Source organism: Genypterus blacodes, unplaced genomic scaffold, assembly GCF_046128005.1.
Source record: "Genypterus blacodes isolate CSIRO-AG114 ecotype Tasmania unplaced genomic scaffold, CSIRO-AGI_Gbla_v1 ptg000058l_1, whole genome shotgun sequence".
Taxonomy (NCBI): Eukaryota; Metazoa; Chordata; class Actinopteri; order Ophidiiformes; family Ophidiidae; genus Genypterus; species Genypterus blacodes.
The window spans coordinates 6724755-6741370 of NW_027466870.1; the positions used below are offsets into that span (position 1 = coordinate 6724755).

The window sequence follows — 16616 nt, forward strand, 5'->3', positions numbered from 1 at the left end:
TTTGAAAGATTTAGTTGTAATGAGTTTAGAGGATGAACTGTGTGTGATGATGCGGTCTGGCCACCAGGGGGCGCTGACGCAAAAGGTAAATCTGCTTGTTGGACCATTACATCGTCTCAACCACGTGACCCATCATCATACAGAAACATGTTTATTTCATGAACATTACCACACGTGACTACAGTGTACAGGTACATGCAGTATATGGGAGCCTCATGTTGAACATCGTAGTGACGTCAGTGCCACAGGTTATTTATTTAACACACTCATCACGGTTCTCTCAAATATGACGCGTAACAACAAAATCATACATCTGAACGGCAGTACAAAAATAATTCCTCTAAAAACCCCTGAGTGGACCGGGCCACAGCAGAAGCCCGCCCACTCGGAACCAAACTGACCTGCAGGGGGCGCTGATCCTGACTCATCGCTGGAGTTTAGTACTTTACTGATTTACACATGGATCCTAACTACAGCAACCACAGTTGTGCTCTGAAGCTCTTTGAAGTCTGGAGTCTTTGAAGCAGGAACAGGTGAATGTCACCTTTGACCGGTTATTTACGGTGGCGTCTAACCGATCGCATTCAGCGTCTTTTAAACACTTTGACCTCAGTTGGCCTGCGGGCGGCCCAGCCTGAGGTCGTACGACACGATGTGGAAGTTGTCCCAGCCTAAGAGCTTCTTCTGAGCCGGGTTGTAGTCGATCATGCTGTTGTAGCGGAACTTGTTTCTGAAGGGAATGGAGACGGCTTTGCCCCGGCTGGTCTCCGTGTCGTACATGTAGTTGACGGTGGTGTTGGGCGCCGTGTAGCTGGCCACCGTGTACAGCTTCCCGCAGATCATGAAGGAGTTGGCCACGGCGTTCTTCCTGATGTTGGTCTCCCAGCTCTTCTTCACCTGCAGACTGTGCGGGTCCAGCTTTGAGATCACGATGGCTCCTTTGGCCTTACTGGTCGAGTAGACCACCCAGAGTCCTTGCTCGTCCACCGCCAGGTCTATGTCGGTGTAGCCTCCCCAGGAGTAGGGGAACTGACCGTGGAAGCCGGCGTGGGGGAGGTCACGGCGGGCGGCGACGCTCTCTGAGGCCAGGTCGTAGCGGAGGAGTGTGCGACTGCGACGCCTTTGGTAGTACAGAGACCCTCGGTATACGGTGGCACCGGTGCTCTCCACCAACTCAGGCAGCAGCAGCACCTTCAGTGGGCGGACATGAGATGGTAAGAAGCAAGGCATGATGGGAGAAGACACGGTGAGTGGCTTTACTTACCTTTGATGGGAATCCTTTAGACAACTGCTCCATGTCCTCGTACCCAAAGAGCTGCCTGACCTCCGCCCCCACTGTGTCGATGCGCCAGACCATGTTGGGTCCGTAAGGAGACACGGCCTCTGGGTCCTGCATCCAAACGCCGTATTTACCAGCGATAGTGTCCGTCTTCCTGTGGATCATCGGTTCGCCCACGGATACCAGATCCCCACAGCCTGAGGGGGTGGAAGGGAGAGGAACGTGGAGGAATAAACAACATTTCTGAAGCTGCTTGTGTGTTTGTGATGATGAGCTTTCATGTGAGAGGTTGTTATGGCGATGCTGCCTCCTCATCCAGAGCTGCAGCCTGGGCGGGAAGTCTCCGCTCCTCCTCCTCCTCCTGGGAAAACGATAAGGCAGGAGCAGGCGTATATTTAACTCCTCCTAAATATACACCCATGCTGCTCTCTCCAGGATAAGGGAACCAGATTTAAGGTGAGATAGGAGTACGCTTTATAAATACACACTCATCGAGATTAAATGTCTTCTCGTGTTTTGGTGTTTTCCCTACTCGACCTCTAGAAACCCCAACAACGCCGGAGGAAAGCCGAAGCTGTGATGCATAGGGTGTGAGACCCAGCGGGGGGGGAGACAGGCACCCACAGCCTGTGTGACACCCAAAGCCCGTGTGTCTCCCTTGTTAGAGCTGCGTTGCTTTTACGACACCTTGGCATGACTCTGGTATTCTCGCCCCAAATGCTGCAGTATTTATAGCAGTATTTGCTTTGAGGTTGTCAGCGGGGGGCGGGGCCGAGTGTCATGTTTGCCAGGTCAGATGATGACGGGGGGGGGGGGGCATGACATGTTAGCAATAAATGAAGCTTTGGAATAAGAGACACACCTGTGAATTCCTCAGAAGTATCCGGGTAGCGGGCGGGAACCTCCGTCACCTCCGCCTTCACCTCCTGGAAGCCCGGCTGTCCGTACTGCCACGCCGAGTCTGACAGAGACAGAGGGGACAGACAGGAAGTGGATGAATGCGTGCGAGTGACGGGACATCGTGATGTTTGACCTGCGGTCGACTCGTCTCACCTCTCAAACCGCTGGTGTCGCCCTGTCGGTTAGGCCGGCCCATCAGGTGAGACATGGGACTGGAATCTAAACACACAAACACACACACAGGTTAGCAGTGCTGTGTGTGTGTGTGTGTGTACGTGTGTGTTTGATGTGATGACTTTGTACACACACTGCACTCAGTCCCTTATGTGGCTCTGTACTACTGACAGCAGAGAATGTGACAGTCGGAAACAAACACCGCTGAATGGATTCCCAGCTGCTCTGGAGTCAGGCAGGCGCTAGACCGGCCTGCTGCAACACACACGACACCCCCACACACCCCCACCCCAAAGACCCCAACCTTCATACCGCCGAGACTTCAAACCACTCATTTCGCTCATCTTCCTCTTCTTCATTCCCTATATCACTGTCAGCTGTCAGCCACTCGTCTCTTCCTTCATTCCTCCTCTTGTTTTCCCTCCCTTCAAACTCTTATCCTTCTTTTTCCCTTGGCCTCTCCATGAAGCCATTACTGTGCACCAACAAAAGCAAAACGACGCTGTGATGAAGTGTGTGTGTGTGTGTGTGTGTGTGTGTGTGTGTGTGTGTGTGTGTGTGTGTGTGTGTGTGTGTGTGCAACCCCCAGCGCTGGCAGGCACCAAATGACTCTTAATGACGGGAGAGAAAATCAAATGCCAGCATCTGGAAGCTGATGTTGATGAAGAGGAGCTCACGGTTGCTAATGGGGCAGATGACAAAGAGCGCTGACCACGAGGAGGTCGATGCCAGAGGGATTTACAGAGGGACAGATGAAGATTAAATTGCGGGTGTGAGGTATTCTGTGTGTGTTTTGAAGGTTATGGGGCGACCTGATGCATCGCTCAAACCTAAGAGCCCTCAGGTCAGAGCCATCCATCAGCACAGGTAAACACTCAGTGGACACTTTCTAGTCCTGTGTGTGTGTGTGTGTGTGCGTGTGTGCAGCATATGTGTGTTTTGGATATCAGTGAGCAGACCGGACACAGGTCCCAGTTTTCCATCAGTCCATCTGTGCCTAATCATCTCTCTCTCTCTCTCTCTCTCTCTCTCTCTCTCTCTCTCTCTCTCTCTCTCTCTCTCTCTCTTTTTGCAGGCTGTAGTCTCTGCACACCTACAATGATACAATGACGTCATCACGATCCATTTAACACATGAGCAACATTTGTTTACTTCCTGTGCCAAACCGTATACATATTTGCATGCAAATGAAACAATATTTCACTGTTCAGAATCACCTGTCAATCACCTTAAGTGTCTGCTCATTACATACCAGGCCCAGAGAAACATACGTGTGTGTGTAAGCATGATGTTATTTACGACTGTGTTTCCTGCAGGCTACTGGGAGACATATGGGCACGTCTGTGTGCAGACACGCGATGCAGTGTGTTTGGAAATGCGTTAGGGTCAGTCTGCAGTGAAAACATGATCTGAGCCCCGGTGATCTACAGATCCACCTCCTTCTCTTTCAGTTTGAACTCCTAATAAATCCTCTTTGGCCGGGTTTAGAGTGGATAATGGTTTGTTTAGACAGGATTTATGTGTGTCTGGCCCCGGGCACTGAGGGTCGGCCAAGGAACTCTGGGGGTTTTGGTGGAATACCCTTAAAGACTCTGCATCAACTTTCAGCTTCTATAGTCTTCACATCATCTGAATATATACATTTATATTGAAAAGCATTACTAAAGATTGTAATCACAGTTTGTTTGTTATCTTTGAAAAGTTAAAGGTTCAGAGTTACAGTCTGGTCCTCTGTTGACCCAAAGGTTCCGGCTCCTTGTGCTCTGATCTATTCTCCGTCTGCTTGTCACCCTTGGGGGCCGTCCCTGTGCGTTTGACTCTACAGGTGAAAACATGAGGAGCTGAGCAGATAACCCCCAGTGTGCACGGGAGGGAAACAACCCCTTAATGCTGAGGGTTTAGGGATGTTTTAGCGCCAAGGGAGTCGGGCGGGAAGGATTTACTGGGGCTGAGACAGAAGCTTTACAGGCCTGAGTGTGAGAGCAGAGAGTAAACACAGGGATGGGTTTGGACCACAGAAGGAGCTGGATGAAAAGAGGAACGTGCAGAGCAATTAGACGATGTTTGAATACCAGAGTTTGACCTTCCTGGCTCCAGGGCAGCCCTGAGCTCTCTTGGTGCCCTTTGACCCCGGGGAGTGTAGTGTTCTTGCCCCCAAGCCCTCTGCCGCCTCAACGCCACCCGGCCTTGACCCACAAAGGTCTCAGCGTCTGGCGTCATCAAAAGCTTTAAAATGAGACCTGCGCACGGAACCTCCACTTCCAGAGTCTGCATCGTGTTTCAGCCCCCTTCCCTCTCCCCCTTCCTGGCTGAGGCTATTCGCACCCTGCTCACCATGCAGGGGAAACACCGTCATAAAGCTGGATCAGGTCACAAACCCACCCGTGCTGGCTCCACACCAGCAACCCTAAAAGTAGGCAGGAAGTAGGGAGCGGAAACCTGACCTGGTTGTCGTTGGACGACAACAGTAACCTCCAAAACATACACTCAACACACACACACACACACACACACACACACACACACACACACACACACACACACACACCTTAGCTGAGGTGAAAAGGCACTAATTATTCTGCTGATCTCTTTAAGAGGTTACGCACATGCCTGACTGCCTGACTGAATCTGAGCTTCATAACCTTGACATCAGCATGCACACACACACACACACACACACACACACACACACACACACACACACACACACAGATGTATCATCGCTTGTCTGCTTTAATTAACCTGTTACCCTTCAGCCTGACTGATCGAACTCAGCTTTCAACAGAAACACAAGCTGTCTACAGGCGATTAGGTCATCATGTCAGCAACTTCATTGGAAAACTAACAGTGAAGATTTATATGTAACATGAAAACACATGTAGAGTTTGATCATAAACATGCATCATGATGAAGGAGAGGAATAGAGCTCTTACATTGGCTATTTTTATTGTGTGTGTGTGCTTGCAGTGTGTCTCCTACCACCACCAGGTCTCATGGAGCTGCTGTCCCTCAGTGGGGGGCTGGGTGGCACCATGGGGGTCTGTGGAGGACAGGGTCGGCTCCTCAGCACCTCCGTCTCCCTCCTCATCTCCTCCACCCTCCTCACCAGCTCTTCCACATCCCTCATCAGGCGCTCCTTCTCCCTCTGCAGTACCTTCTTCTCTCCCACCGCCCGGGTCAGAGCCTCCTGAAGGTCAGGCTGAGCCCTGGATCCGGCTCCGGCTCGGGCTCCGGCTCCGCCTCCCCCGGTCTCCCCTCCGGTCAGCCGGGACACCAGCACCTCCAGCATGCCCAGTCTGGCTTTCAGTCCCTCCACCTCTGGGCCTCCGGTTTGTGGGCAGCTGGCCTCGTTGGGGCTGGAAACACTGAAGGTGTATTGGCATCGTCCACTTTGGTCGTTCCCCCTCCACAGAGCTGCTCGCTCCTGTGCGTTGCCCCCCAGCAGGAGACTGCAAACACTCAGAGTCAGAAGGAGGAACATACTGGAGATGATCCTCAGACAAAGACAGGTAAGAGTCTATCTGAGAAGCTTTCTGTCTGCAATCGACTTCTTTCAATGTTCACCAAATCCCAGTTTTCTTGCAATGCGTTTCTTATTTGTGGTTATCAGTGCTGTGTTGTGTGTTCTCTCCTCCCCTCTCTTGTTCTTCTCTCTCTCTCTCTCTCTCTCTCTCTCTCTCTCTCTCTCTCTCTCTCTCTCTCTCTCTCTCTCTCTCTCCTCACTGCACAGGTCTGTATACTGACTTCTCCCAGCACGGCTCACAGATATTTATACAATCTGGAGGGGAGGGAAGGAGGAAAAGAGGAGAGGAGAGGTGAAAGGGAGGGAGAGCAGGAGGGGAGGGAAGGGGGTGGGGGATCAGAGGCAGGGAAGGGAAGGGGGGTGTAGGGAGTGACAGAGAATGGGAGAGAGAGAACAGGGAGGAATGGGATGCTGTGTGTTTTGGGGATTTGGGAACAACAAAAACATCCAACTTTCCATGAGCTTGTGTGCATGCATGCATACTGTGTGTGTGTGTGTGTGTGTGTGTGTGTGTGTGTGTGTGTGTGTGTGTGTGTGTGTGTGTGTGTGTGTGTGTGTGTGTGTGTGTGTGTAATCCTGCCTAGGTAATTGTAATACTTCCAAGTGTTTGTACCTTTCTGCAAATGCATTCCATAACTCATACACTCAACATCTCATCTAAACAAATATCTCATTCATCTTTAATTGAATGTGACTTAGTCCCCATGTGTCAAAGTGGATATGGTTGAAGTTTGGACCTCGCAAGGAGGCAAAGCTGGGCCTCATTGGATGGATGACCTGCTGTGGATACGGTGTCCTCTTTCATACTGGTGGGGGCAAAACACGATGAGAGTGTGTGATAAGGGCGTCCATTATCCAGGGTCAGGGTGGGATACCAGGGGTTTGACCCTGACATAACCTGGAGTCCTGCAGGGTTGAGTCCTGCTGGTTGTGTGTGTGTGTGTGTGTGTGGGTGCAGGCTCATCAGGTGCTGTTCCACTCATTCACATTGTTGTCAGACTTCCTGTTTCCTGTTGTCTCTCCTGCTCAGTCTGAGTCTGCTGGACTCCTGTGTGATATTGAGTTTGATCTATTATATTCAGAGAAGTGGGATGACAGATTTCTAAGTGATAAAACGTGTGTGTGTGTGTGTGTGTGTGTGTGTGTGCACCTGCTCTCTTGGAAGCATGCAGAATGCAGGTGTCCACACACACACACACACACACACACACACACACACACACACACACACACACACACACACACACACACACACACACACACACGCTCTCTTTAGTGCCATATCCTTCCCCTCTTCTTGGCTTCTGTCTCTGTCTCTCCTCTTCATGTTCAGACTCCTCATCCGTCTCTTCTGACCTGCCAGGTCACCCCAATCCCCCAAAACCTCACCTGACCCAGATCCTTTACTCCTGGGAGGTCAGAGGGCAAAGGGGATGCAGGAGAAGACGAAGGCGTCTTCAGGGAGGTTTAGCTGTGCTGACGTGTCAAACATGCACTTCCCCTCGTCGACGCTCCTGCTTCAGTCACAACGTGTTTATCAGGTCACGTCTGACTTGTTGTCCCTCAGTGTGATGATTGATGAGGGAAAGCCATCATTAGATGAACGGACGGATGAGAATGATGGAGAGAAAAGACAGAGAGGTGAAAGGAAAAGCTGCAGAAAAAAGAGAAGTGAGAGAGGAGAGAAGTAGAGCATCTTACCTAACGTCTCAGAACAATGAAAGTTGATATGAAATGAACAAATTTTACTGGAAATGTATTCTTTATTTCCGTCAGATCCTGACACATGGTCATCTCTCTCTGTCTGAGTCATATCCCAGATCAGAGGCTGGACGGAGTGAGGGAGACTCACAGACTGATGCTCTCTGGCAGATCGCATCCCTCTCATGACTTCAATTGACTTTTATGACTCACATAACTGCAGCTATGCTCGGAATCTGTAGTCATCCAGTATGAGCACCTAATAGAGGACCAAAACATCCTCCTCTGCCAACGTGGGTGTGTCTGCTGGGATAAAAATACATCTGCACAAATAAAGAATAGCGCACGCTATCCTGACCGGAGGTAAAAGACAAACTTAGGTCCCTAAGCTCTGGGTTTGCTTTCACAGTTAAAGCCAATTGCTTGTGTCTGCCAGCAATGAAAGCTGTCTGAGACCCGAAAAGAGCTGTAAGCTTTTACTGCCACTACTGTCCAAGTCCAGCTTTACTACCCTTCTTTCACTGTTGCTGGGTGGGACAGCCCGAGGGACCAATCACATGCAGACGGAGTTTGCTGCAGATGTGGACAAATTATTGGCACCTCCTTTTTTCCAAACAAAGGGTGAAAGTGACGAATGTTGGCGTTCATTATTGTTTACTTCACACGTGAAATTAAAGCGCTTTCCTGGAAACCGACGGCCAACTGACAATTTCCACAGATGATGGACTTCATACAGGCAGAGCTGTCCGTTAGTCCGTCTGTCAGAACAATAAGACTTCCCAGGCTCCTTAGCTCCAACTTGAGTGCCATCTTGGGACTCCAGGCTGGCAGCAAAGACCCCGAACACTAAAAAGCTCTGTAATGAGACGCCCCAGAGTCTCTGCGGTCAACAATGGAACGCCGGCAACAAGTCCCCTCGCCAGCTCGTCTTCTCTCCTTCAATCAAACCCTCGCCCCTTTCCCTTTGTTCCTCTCTCTAATTGACTCTCCTCCTGATTCATCTCTCCATTTTCTCCCAGGAGAGCCGTCAACCGGAGCGGACCAGATCAAACCAGATCAAACCAGAGTCCGGCTGCTCTTTAAAACCGCTTTATTTCAGAGCAGAAAGGAAATCATTAAATCACAGTCTTCCAATGCAATGCCAGAGTATTGTACATCATTACAGAATCAATATTTACAGCAAAAATAAGTTAAATAATAGTAAACAGGATGACACAGTAGAGGTGCAATGTATTGTACAGTTATTGCAGTCACATAATGATACTGAGTGCGTTCCCTCCTTAAACACAAAGTAACAGCACAGAGGGACAAACTGTGCCTGTTGACACCTTCATTGGCGATGGGAATACCAGCACACACTCACACAAAGCTTCACATTGAGTGTTCAGCAGAGACTCAAGAAAAGAGGCTAAAAAAAGAAGAAGACGGAAGCAAAAAATGGAAGAGAAACCAAACGGAACCATCTGGAGAGTGAGAGACAGCTTAATGTCGCTAGCAGGGGAAGTAGGACAGCCGTGACCAAAGCGGCCCAGAGGTCGGCACCGTTCAGGGGAGACATTCATAACGTGGATGCTGGGTTTGACGTGAGCCCACTGTACAATACCAGGAGCTGTCAGAGGAGCAGAGACAGCAGTGGACAGCTGTGATTGACAAGACAAGAGTAATGATACCAAGCAGGATGTTGTCTTCTCCAGTCCTTCATCTCTGCCAATGTGAACACACACTTGATATGTGAAGTCGGGACGACAGGAAGCGACCTTTGGATACAAACACACGCAGATGAACCTCAGATGTTCCCTCGCCTTGTGTTGGAAAGGGAAACGTGTACTCGGTCACAGATTGTTCCCTTCAAACATCCTCACTGGTGTCTGGGCCAGGAGTCAACTAGAGAGTGAAAGGGATCATGGGTAGACATATGAGGTTCATCCTGTGATCGTTACGACCCCAGCAGCAGATTGAGACGAGCTAAACTACAGAGACGGACGGCACGGACTCCCTGCCGTTACAGTATCTATCTACAGTATATGATGTAATGTGCAGGGCCCAGAGGCAGAACCAGAACCGGAGCCCGACGTGAGATATGTAATGTGAAAATGGCGACTCCTTCACACTGAGAGAAGAGGGCTGAGAGTCGGAGTTCTCCCAAACCCAAGTGGCATCAAAATACCTCTGACTCCTTCCTCCTGTGCCCCCCCGACCCCCCGCCCCACCCTCGCTGCATATTCACATCAGGTCAGGGGTCAACCCCAGCCTTAGTACGGATCTCAAAGTTTTGTAGGAATGCAAACGGTTAAGATCTGTATTAAGGACAAGTTCAGGCCAAATCCTTGAGGGTACACAAGCTGACATAATGTGGGAGAGTATGGGAGGCTGGCTGGTGCCTCCTAGCTGGAATGGAGGACTGTGTGCAGGAGAGACAGGAAGAAGAGGAAGAGGAGGAGTCTCCCCAGACCTCCTCGCCAGAGACTAGCGATACCGCAAAATCACTGGAACTGAAAAAGAGATGAGACAGAAAAGTCTGTTTAATGAGACATTCCACACATAGGGGACGTTTCAAATGAGCCATATTTCACTTTATCTGCTAGGGAGCGTCTGACAATGACACTCAGAGTACAGGTAGACTGGACTGGAGCCTGAGCTCAGCAGGCTGGAGGTTTGATTGATCCAGATTGGAAGACGTTTCAAAAATGGTTCCAGTCTTTGTTATTTAAACGCTGCTTTGATTGAATTTGTTTAACAATTTGCAGGTTTTAGTTTAACATGGCTCCTTTAAAGTGTGCAGGTGTGTGTGTGTGTGTGTGTGTGTCAGCATACTCACTGATGATAATCAGCAGGAGAGCGACCACGACCAAGGCGATAATCATCTTCATCTGAGGAGGAAGCACGGATCATTAAACACTTGAAATACACAACATAACAGTGCAACACACACACAGACACACACAGACACACACACACCTTCATGTCTCTCCACCACATCCTCCTGTGCAGCTGTTTGGCTCGGCTGCTGAAGGCAGACGCGTTGTCAGACAGGCTCTCTGGGAGGTCACATGTGAGGAGATAAACAAAACTCTGTTGGTCACAAAACAATAATCTCACTGGGATCTGTCAGCATCTGGAGTAAGAAGACAACGTGTTGAGTGTTACACAACTCCTCAGCTCCTCAACCCTGGCGGTGTGAGATCCGCACCATATCTCCACCGTGCTCGCCCACACCTCTCCCTCTCTCTCTCTCTCTCTCCCTCTCTCTGTGTGGCTCTTGGATATGGTGGTCGACGGGCTGTTTGCACGTGTGTTAACAGGAAGTTCACAGCTCTCCGTGGCGTGCGGAGCCACTCAGGTCTCGAGCCCGTGTTGTTCTCCAGAGTCTTTGTCATGCGTCTGATCTTTCCACCTTCCATGTGCCCGTTAACAGTCCCGTCCTCACTACAAAGGCCAGCGCACAGACGTGGTTTCCTAGCCGATGCTTGTTAATGTTGAGGAATGTACCTGCACACAGCTCAGAGGCGGCCATAGGATATTATGTTGCACACATAAACCCACCTATTAAGGATCAGATGCACGGTGCGGACGCTCACACACGTAAATGCCTTCCAGATGTGTGTCATTGTCTTTGATAGGGCAACTAGTTAATACAACATCTGCTTATGTCATAATCAGGCTAATAGACGGGCAGGACGCGCTCTGCCTCACTCCTTCCTCCGTGGAGGAGAGGAGAGAGGGACGATGTGTGTGAGGTGGTGCAAAGGAAGGAACCTAGACACGTTTCACACACCTGCTGATGTCTACACACACACACACACACACCTGGTAAAGCACTGAGCCTGGGCGTGTCATTAACACCTTTGAAGTGAGCGAGTCCTGTTAGAGACGCTGCCAATGTTACACAAAGGTTTGGCCGTTTGATGTTTGAGGGGCAACAAACCACAACAGAAGAAGAACATATCCTACAGATTTGACTTCAGCTGTTTGTGGTCTAGTTTGTATTTCAGGTCAGATGCACTATTGAAGTATTTGTATTATTTACAGACTCTACCAGCGCTCACATATTTTATAATACTAAACCCGTCTCTCTGCTTTATGGCTGGTAAGCTACTCTTCCTTCAAATGCTTCAAATTCTTCGTTTTTCTCTTTGGTGTGTGTGTCCAGAGACAGAACTTTGGGTTTGTTCCAGGGAAGCTTCAGGCTGATGTGAGGTTTGTGTGTAGTGGACCTGGAGATGCTTCCTTTGGTTAAGTTAGTCGCTCTTCTGATGATTCTTCCATGCAGGTCCAGTTCGTGCCAGCGAGCCAGCGGGCCGGTGAACCGTAGCTCCGTAAAAACCTCCCTGTAGGTCCTTTAGGGGGTACAGGGATTTGCTTTGTGTACCGGAGATTTGACTGTGTGTTCCCGAGTTTGTCTTGACCGCAGCAGTCAACAGCAGAGCATTAAAGTGTAACAGTACACACACGTCTCCCTGTGCGTCTCACCTGACTTGTCCTGCAGGTCATCCAGACGTTCACCTCGCTCGATCACCTTGGAGATGTTCTCCTGCATCACGTCGATGACCTCGTCGACCTGTGACTGCACCCTGAGGATGAATGGGGGAGAGAGAGACGTAAACGATCCATCAGTCAGTCTAGCCAAAGAGCCAAGAGACAACACCTGCTCTCTATTAGTTGAGCTTACACGCAGTTGGAGGACAACACAAAGCCTGTCAGACTATTGATCCTCTCTGATCTGCTGCCTGCACCTGCTCAGCATCTATAGGAATTCCCTCAACACCTTCTTATTCTCATCTACGTCACAGCAGCATGAGCATTTGCTTGTTTGTTCCCCTCTAGCATTCAATTCATTCTTTATATTTAAAAACCAGGAGAGTCAGGCTGAGCTCATGCAGGGTGGTAAACATGCAAACGGAGCAAACCACATCTGGATTCAGGGGAGGGGGGGAGGAACCTGCAGGCACACAGGCTGTCACACACACACGTGTAAACACAGCGTGAGGGCCCGACCTTACGGGCTGCAGGTTCAAACAGACAGAGGTGAAGATCCTGAGGCCTCAGCACACCGCGCTCCAGGAAGCTGTGATGATGGCCGTTACTTTTATGAGATGACAAATTGCAAAGCATGACCAGAGCGTGGAGCAACAACAGTGGGTTCCAGAAGGTCTCAACAATGACCTCCTCTGTTCCCCGGCTCTCACTACAGCGGGACTGGGACTGACTGGAAGAGTTGCGTAATAACCTGTGCATCATGGGTTCGCTTCTACCACCTGCCAAAACTCCTGGTGCCTCTGGTAAACAAGGCTTGCAGCTCTTACATAAGAGCAACACCAAACCTCCAAGTTCTGGCAATAACATTCTGACCTCTGACATCATGAGGGATGTGTTAGTACTTACTGCTTGATTTTGTCATTCTGAGGTCCAAATCTGGGGCCAGTTGGTCCTCTCCTGAAAATACCAGCATAGTGAGTGAATTAGTACATAAACCTAACATTTAATGTCCAAAACACAGATTTGTTCTGAGGAGAAGCACAATTCCTGACACACAAACTCACAGAAAGAAGTCTTCCTCCTCATCAGAGTCTTCCTCCAGCAGGTTCCTCTGTAAAAGACACAACCGTTTAAACATTCCTACAGCAGAAGCTCTATACTGTGACCATCAGTGCACAGATTGTACTGTATATGTAGTAGTATGTAGGATGGAACAGGGATATGGGGATTTCCTCCCCTGATTACAGCAGTGGGGATGTTTTTCCACCGTTCCAGAGCTGATGCAGGTGTGCGGACAGGGAACCATGAAGCTATTTTACCCACCGGCCTGCAGCTCCACTCCAGCACGAGCCAAACAATTATACAACCTGATGTGGAAGTTACCAAGCAACAAACACAACATAATACCCCTGACAGAGTACAAGATGCATCATGTTCCTGCAGCAAACTATCAACAGCAAAAGGATTTTAAATATGGAAACAACAACAATCATCCATCCCTGTCTTCCCCACTCTGATCCCAGCCTTCTCCCTTTCCCTTCATACGTCTGTACGGGCGCCCATCTCTGATTGCCAGACAACAGTTGTGCCGACTGCATTGATCGATGCTGCTAATCCAGAGAAACAAACCATCATGGCTGCACCGACTCCACCTGAGGCCAGACAGCTGCTCTACTGATCGATACATGCTTTTAAGTTTGAACATCACCTGTTTGCCAAACCTCAACAAAGAATTCCTCCCTGTTCTGCTCTGAAAAATTGGAATCTGACAAAAAGCATTGGGGTTGCCTGGAGGCCATCATGGACCTGAACAAATTCAGAGGGGAGATTAGAGAAAAGCATCACGGGATCTAATAAAACAATCAAACCATCAGATCTCTGCTAGAACCCCTGGTGGCTTTACAATGGGTGGAATGTAGAGATATACAAGCCCACATCATGCTGAGACAGATATTTAGTTTGGTTATAAATAAACTGCAAGAGCCGAAGGAATGGTGGCCATCTGATCACAAACAGCTACAACCTTCTTCGCTCTCCATCTTTCCACTGGGAGGCTGTTAGCTATTACCAGGAGGAGATGGACGACTTTGGGCAATGAAGGAGAAGCTTGGAAGGTGGACTGATAATTTGTTACACAAGAGTTGCCATGCATTTAGCTCTGATCCAAGCTCAATAACAAAGAGGATCACTGTGTTTAGGGCCCAGAAACACAGAGTGAGTGAGGAATTACGGGGATAAATTAAATTAAAGGGATATTGAGGAAGGTATGAGGTAGGAGGAGGGGGTGGGGGGGTCACTTTGATGAAGAGCAGACATTTGGCTTCACTTCACTCTGCTTCTCTTCCCTCTTTGTTCCTCCTCTTGAGGTCTTGCTTGCTGTTAGTTTGATGTTATTTACATCTCCTATCAACATCTGTTCTTTCACTTCAGCAGAGATTCTAATGGGAATGCTTTTATGTTCTCAATCTGCAAAACCACGCAGGCAGATTTATGTTTGGTTGGTCCACCCAAAGAAGAGCTGAAGTCTCAAAGTCTCACCCTCTCGCTGCGGATGGATCCTGTGACCTCATCATCATTGAGGTGTCTTTTAAACTTGGGGGGCATGTTGTTGTCTTCTTCAGGCTGCTCCTCCCGCTCTGGCTCCCTCTGTAGGACACGAGAAGAGGAGCACAAGTTTAAATCTGGCACTCAGCAACACCCACAGTCCTCTGCACACCCAAACTAATGTTGCTGTAATGTTGGCAGGTGTGAGTGAGTGACTCAGACTCATCACAGCCAAGTCCAGTCTGACTAGAGCTCAATGAACAAAGCACAAAGTGTATGAACAGACAGAGGCTCTCGTCCTTACACATGAGAATAAAATACCCAATATTTCCTGTTATGCAGCCTGACTTTGTTATTAGTCATGGAGTGAATCTCTCTCTCCATTCATCTGCAGCCCTATATTTAAATTCAGACTGTTTCTTCATGTCTGCTGTCTGAGAAAAGGAGTTTCAGCGCTCGCCAATGGATGTAGAAACATGAAATAAAAACAGATCCTTATTCAAAAATGTCTGGTACATGCAAGAGGAGCCTGACAAACCATGAAAGGAAATGTCATCATAGCTCTCAGTGCCTTAGGGAGGAAATCTCTCCCACCTGCAGAGTGGAAAACATGCTGCTCTTTCACTTGTAGCCCAGCAGGTCTGTGTTTAGGTGCTAGGTGTTCCAAACAACTCAAGGACAGCAGCATGAAGTCCCTGGGAGACTCGTTTAGATGTCCCAATTCAGTCTCAATCACACATACACACACACACTTCTGCCCCACCAAAATAACTTATTATACCATTGAATCCACTTCAGCCTGAAACTATGGTTTTCTCAGCTTCCTTTTCTGGCACTGCAGTTGGAAAGGGAACTTTCAGTGGCCAGGAGGGATGAAGAAGTTTCCAGAAAAACAAAGGAGAAGAGAAGCAGGGGACAGGACTCTATCTGAAGTAGTAACAGAATTAAGACAAGACAAGACAGGGACAGGGACAGGGACAGGGACAAGGACAGGGACGAGGATGAGGACAAGGACGAGGACAGGGAGAAGGAGAAGGAGAAGGAGAAGGAGAAGCCAAGAAAATAGGAATTACATAAGTGATCTATTTAAAGGGATTTAAAAAAAGATGATTTAAAGGTACAATCCATCACAAAATATCATTGTATGAATTGAAATCTAAATTATGGATTGCAACTTTAAGCTGAGTGGATTTCCCGTTTCCCCAAAACACACATTAAGGGCTTGTTTATCTTAGCTGGTGTTATTATAACTGTAATAGTGACCATATTTTGTTCGTATCTGTACTTAAAAGACAAAATGACATCAGATTTTAAAAACAGAAAGAGAGCATTCCATTTAATATTTAGTAAAATGCAGACTGTTTCACAGTATTGTGGGCGGTGAATGTTCTCCCAATTCCGAATGCTATAAATATTTGTTGTTGGTCTCACAGTTTCACCGCTGATGGTACAGATGGTTCTTATGAAACGATAAATGGGGACTGAAATAAATAACCTGTTTGTCTGTAAATAATCATTACGATAGATTCATGAGATCCCATTTGGTCTCTCAAAACTGAAATTTATAAATTGGAATATTCTTATGTTCTATGTTTGTTCTCACAGCATTCTAAGCCACGAGTTAACACGGTCACGCGTTAAATCCTAACACCAGCTAAGACGAATTAAGCCCGAAACGCAAATGTCACAACGGCAGTCCAGGTGTTCGAGGAGCCACTACAATGACACCAACACCATGATGACGAGACGTAAAAGGAGCATTGCAGGAGCATAACAGCCGAGTGACAGGCCGCTGGCTGCTGCCTGGTCTAGCTACAAGCTAACCAAAGCCATGCTAACGCCGCTAGCTACCTGCTGTTTTCACAAGATCCGGTCCGGATGCCGACGAATGCAAATCAACAAACTCGGTTATTAATCCAGGCCTTTCCGGGTTCCGTGTGGTTAACGATTTTTACCAGCGCATTTCAAAAGCTATCCGGGCGATGAGTCAGGAGATTCATGATGTTAGCGGTAGCAGCG

The 16616-nt window shown here is 48.7% G+C and overlaps 2 protein-coding genes across 2 annotated transcripts; both read right to left on the reverse strand.

Annotated features, from left to right (window-relative positions):
- Positions 1–132: 132 nt before the first annotated feature.
- Positions 133–6057, reverse strand: myoc (myocilin). Its single transcript, XM_076153261.1, has 5 exons — positions 5333–6057; positions 2333–2398; positions 2142–2240; positions 1265–1476; positions 133–1191 (listed from the first exon to the last, which is right to left on the reverse strand). The coding sequence occupies exons 1-5, from the start codon at positions 5832–5834 to the stop codon at positions 610–612; spliced, it is 1461 nt and encodes a 486-aa protein (XP_076009376.1). The 5' UTR covers positions 5835–6057; the 3' UTR covers positions 133–609.
- Positions 6058–8682: 2625 nt separating this feature from the next.
- On the reverse strand, positions 8683–16589 carry vamp4 (vesicle-associated membrane protein 4). Its single transcript, XM_076153298.1, has 8 exons — positions 16449–16589; positions 14592–14699; positions 13118–13164; positions 12960–13010; positions 12048–12148; positions 10536–10615; positions 10396–10447; positions 8683–10069 (listed from the first exon to the last, which is right to left on the reverse strand). Exons 2-8 carry the CDS (start codon positions 14655–14657, stop codon positions 10044–10046), a joined length of 423 nt encoding a protein of 140 aa, XP_076009413.1. The 5' UTR covers positions 14658–14699; positions 16449–16589; the 3' UTR covers positions 8683–10043.
- Positions 16590–16616: the final 27 nt, after the last annotated feature.

Bases quoted from the DNA above. Each gene is read 5' to 3' on its own strand.
- vamp4 (XM_076153298.1), bottom strand. From the start codon at position 14,657: ATGCCCCCCAAGTTTAAAAGACACCTCAATGATGATGAGGTCACAGGA. The intron at 12,149-12,959 runs GTAAGTACTAAC...ATTCATCCTCAG, and splicing joins CAGAATGACAAAATCAAGCA to GGTGCAGTCACAGGTCGACG. The intron at 10,616-12,047 runs GTGAGACGCACA...GTGACCTCCCAG, and splicing joins TGACCTGCAGGACAAGTCAG to AGAGCCTGTCTGACAACGCG.
- myoc (XM_076153261.1), bottom strand. From the start codon at position 5,834: ATGTTCCTCCTTCTGACTCTGAGTGTTTGCAGTCTCCTGCTGGGGGGC. The intron at 1,477-2,141 runs GTGTGTCTCTTA...CCACCCCCTCAG, and splicing joins TACTTCTGAGGAATTCACAG to GCTGTGGGGATCTGGTATCC. The intron at 1,192-1,264 runs GTAAGTAAAGCC...CGCCCACTGAAG, and splicing joins CTAAAGGATTCCCATCAAAG to GTGCTGCTGCTGCCTGAGTT.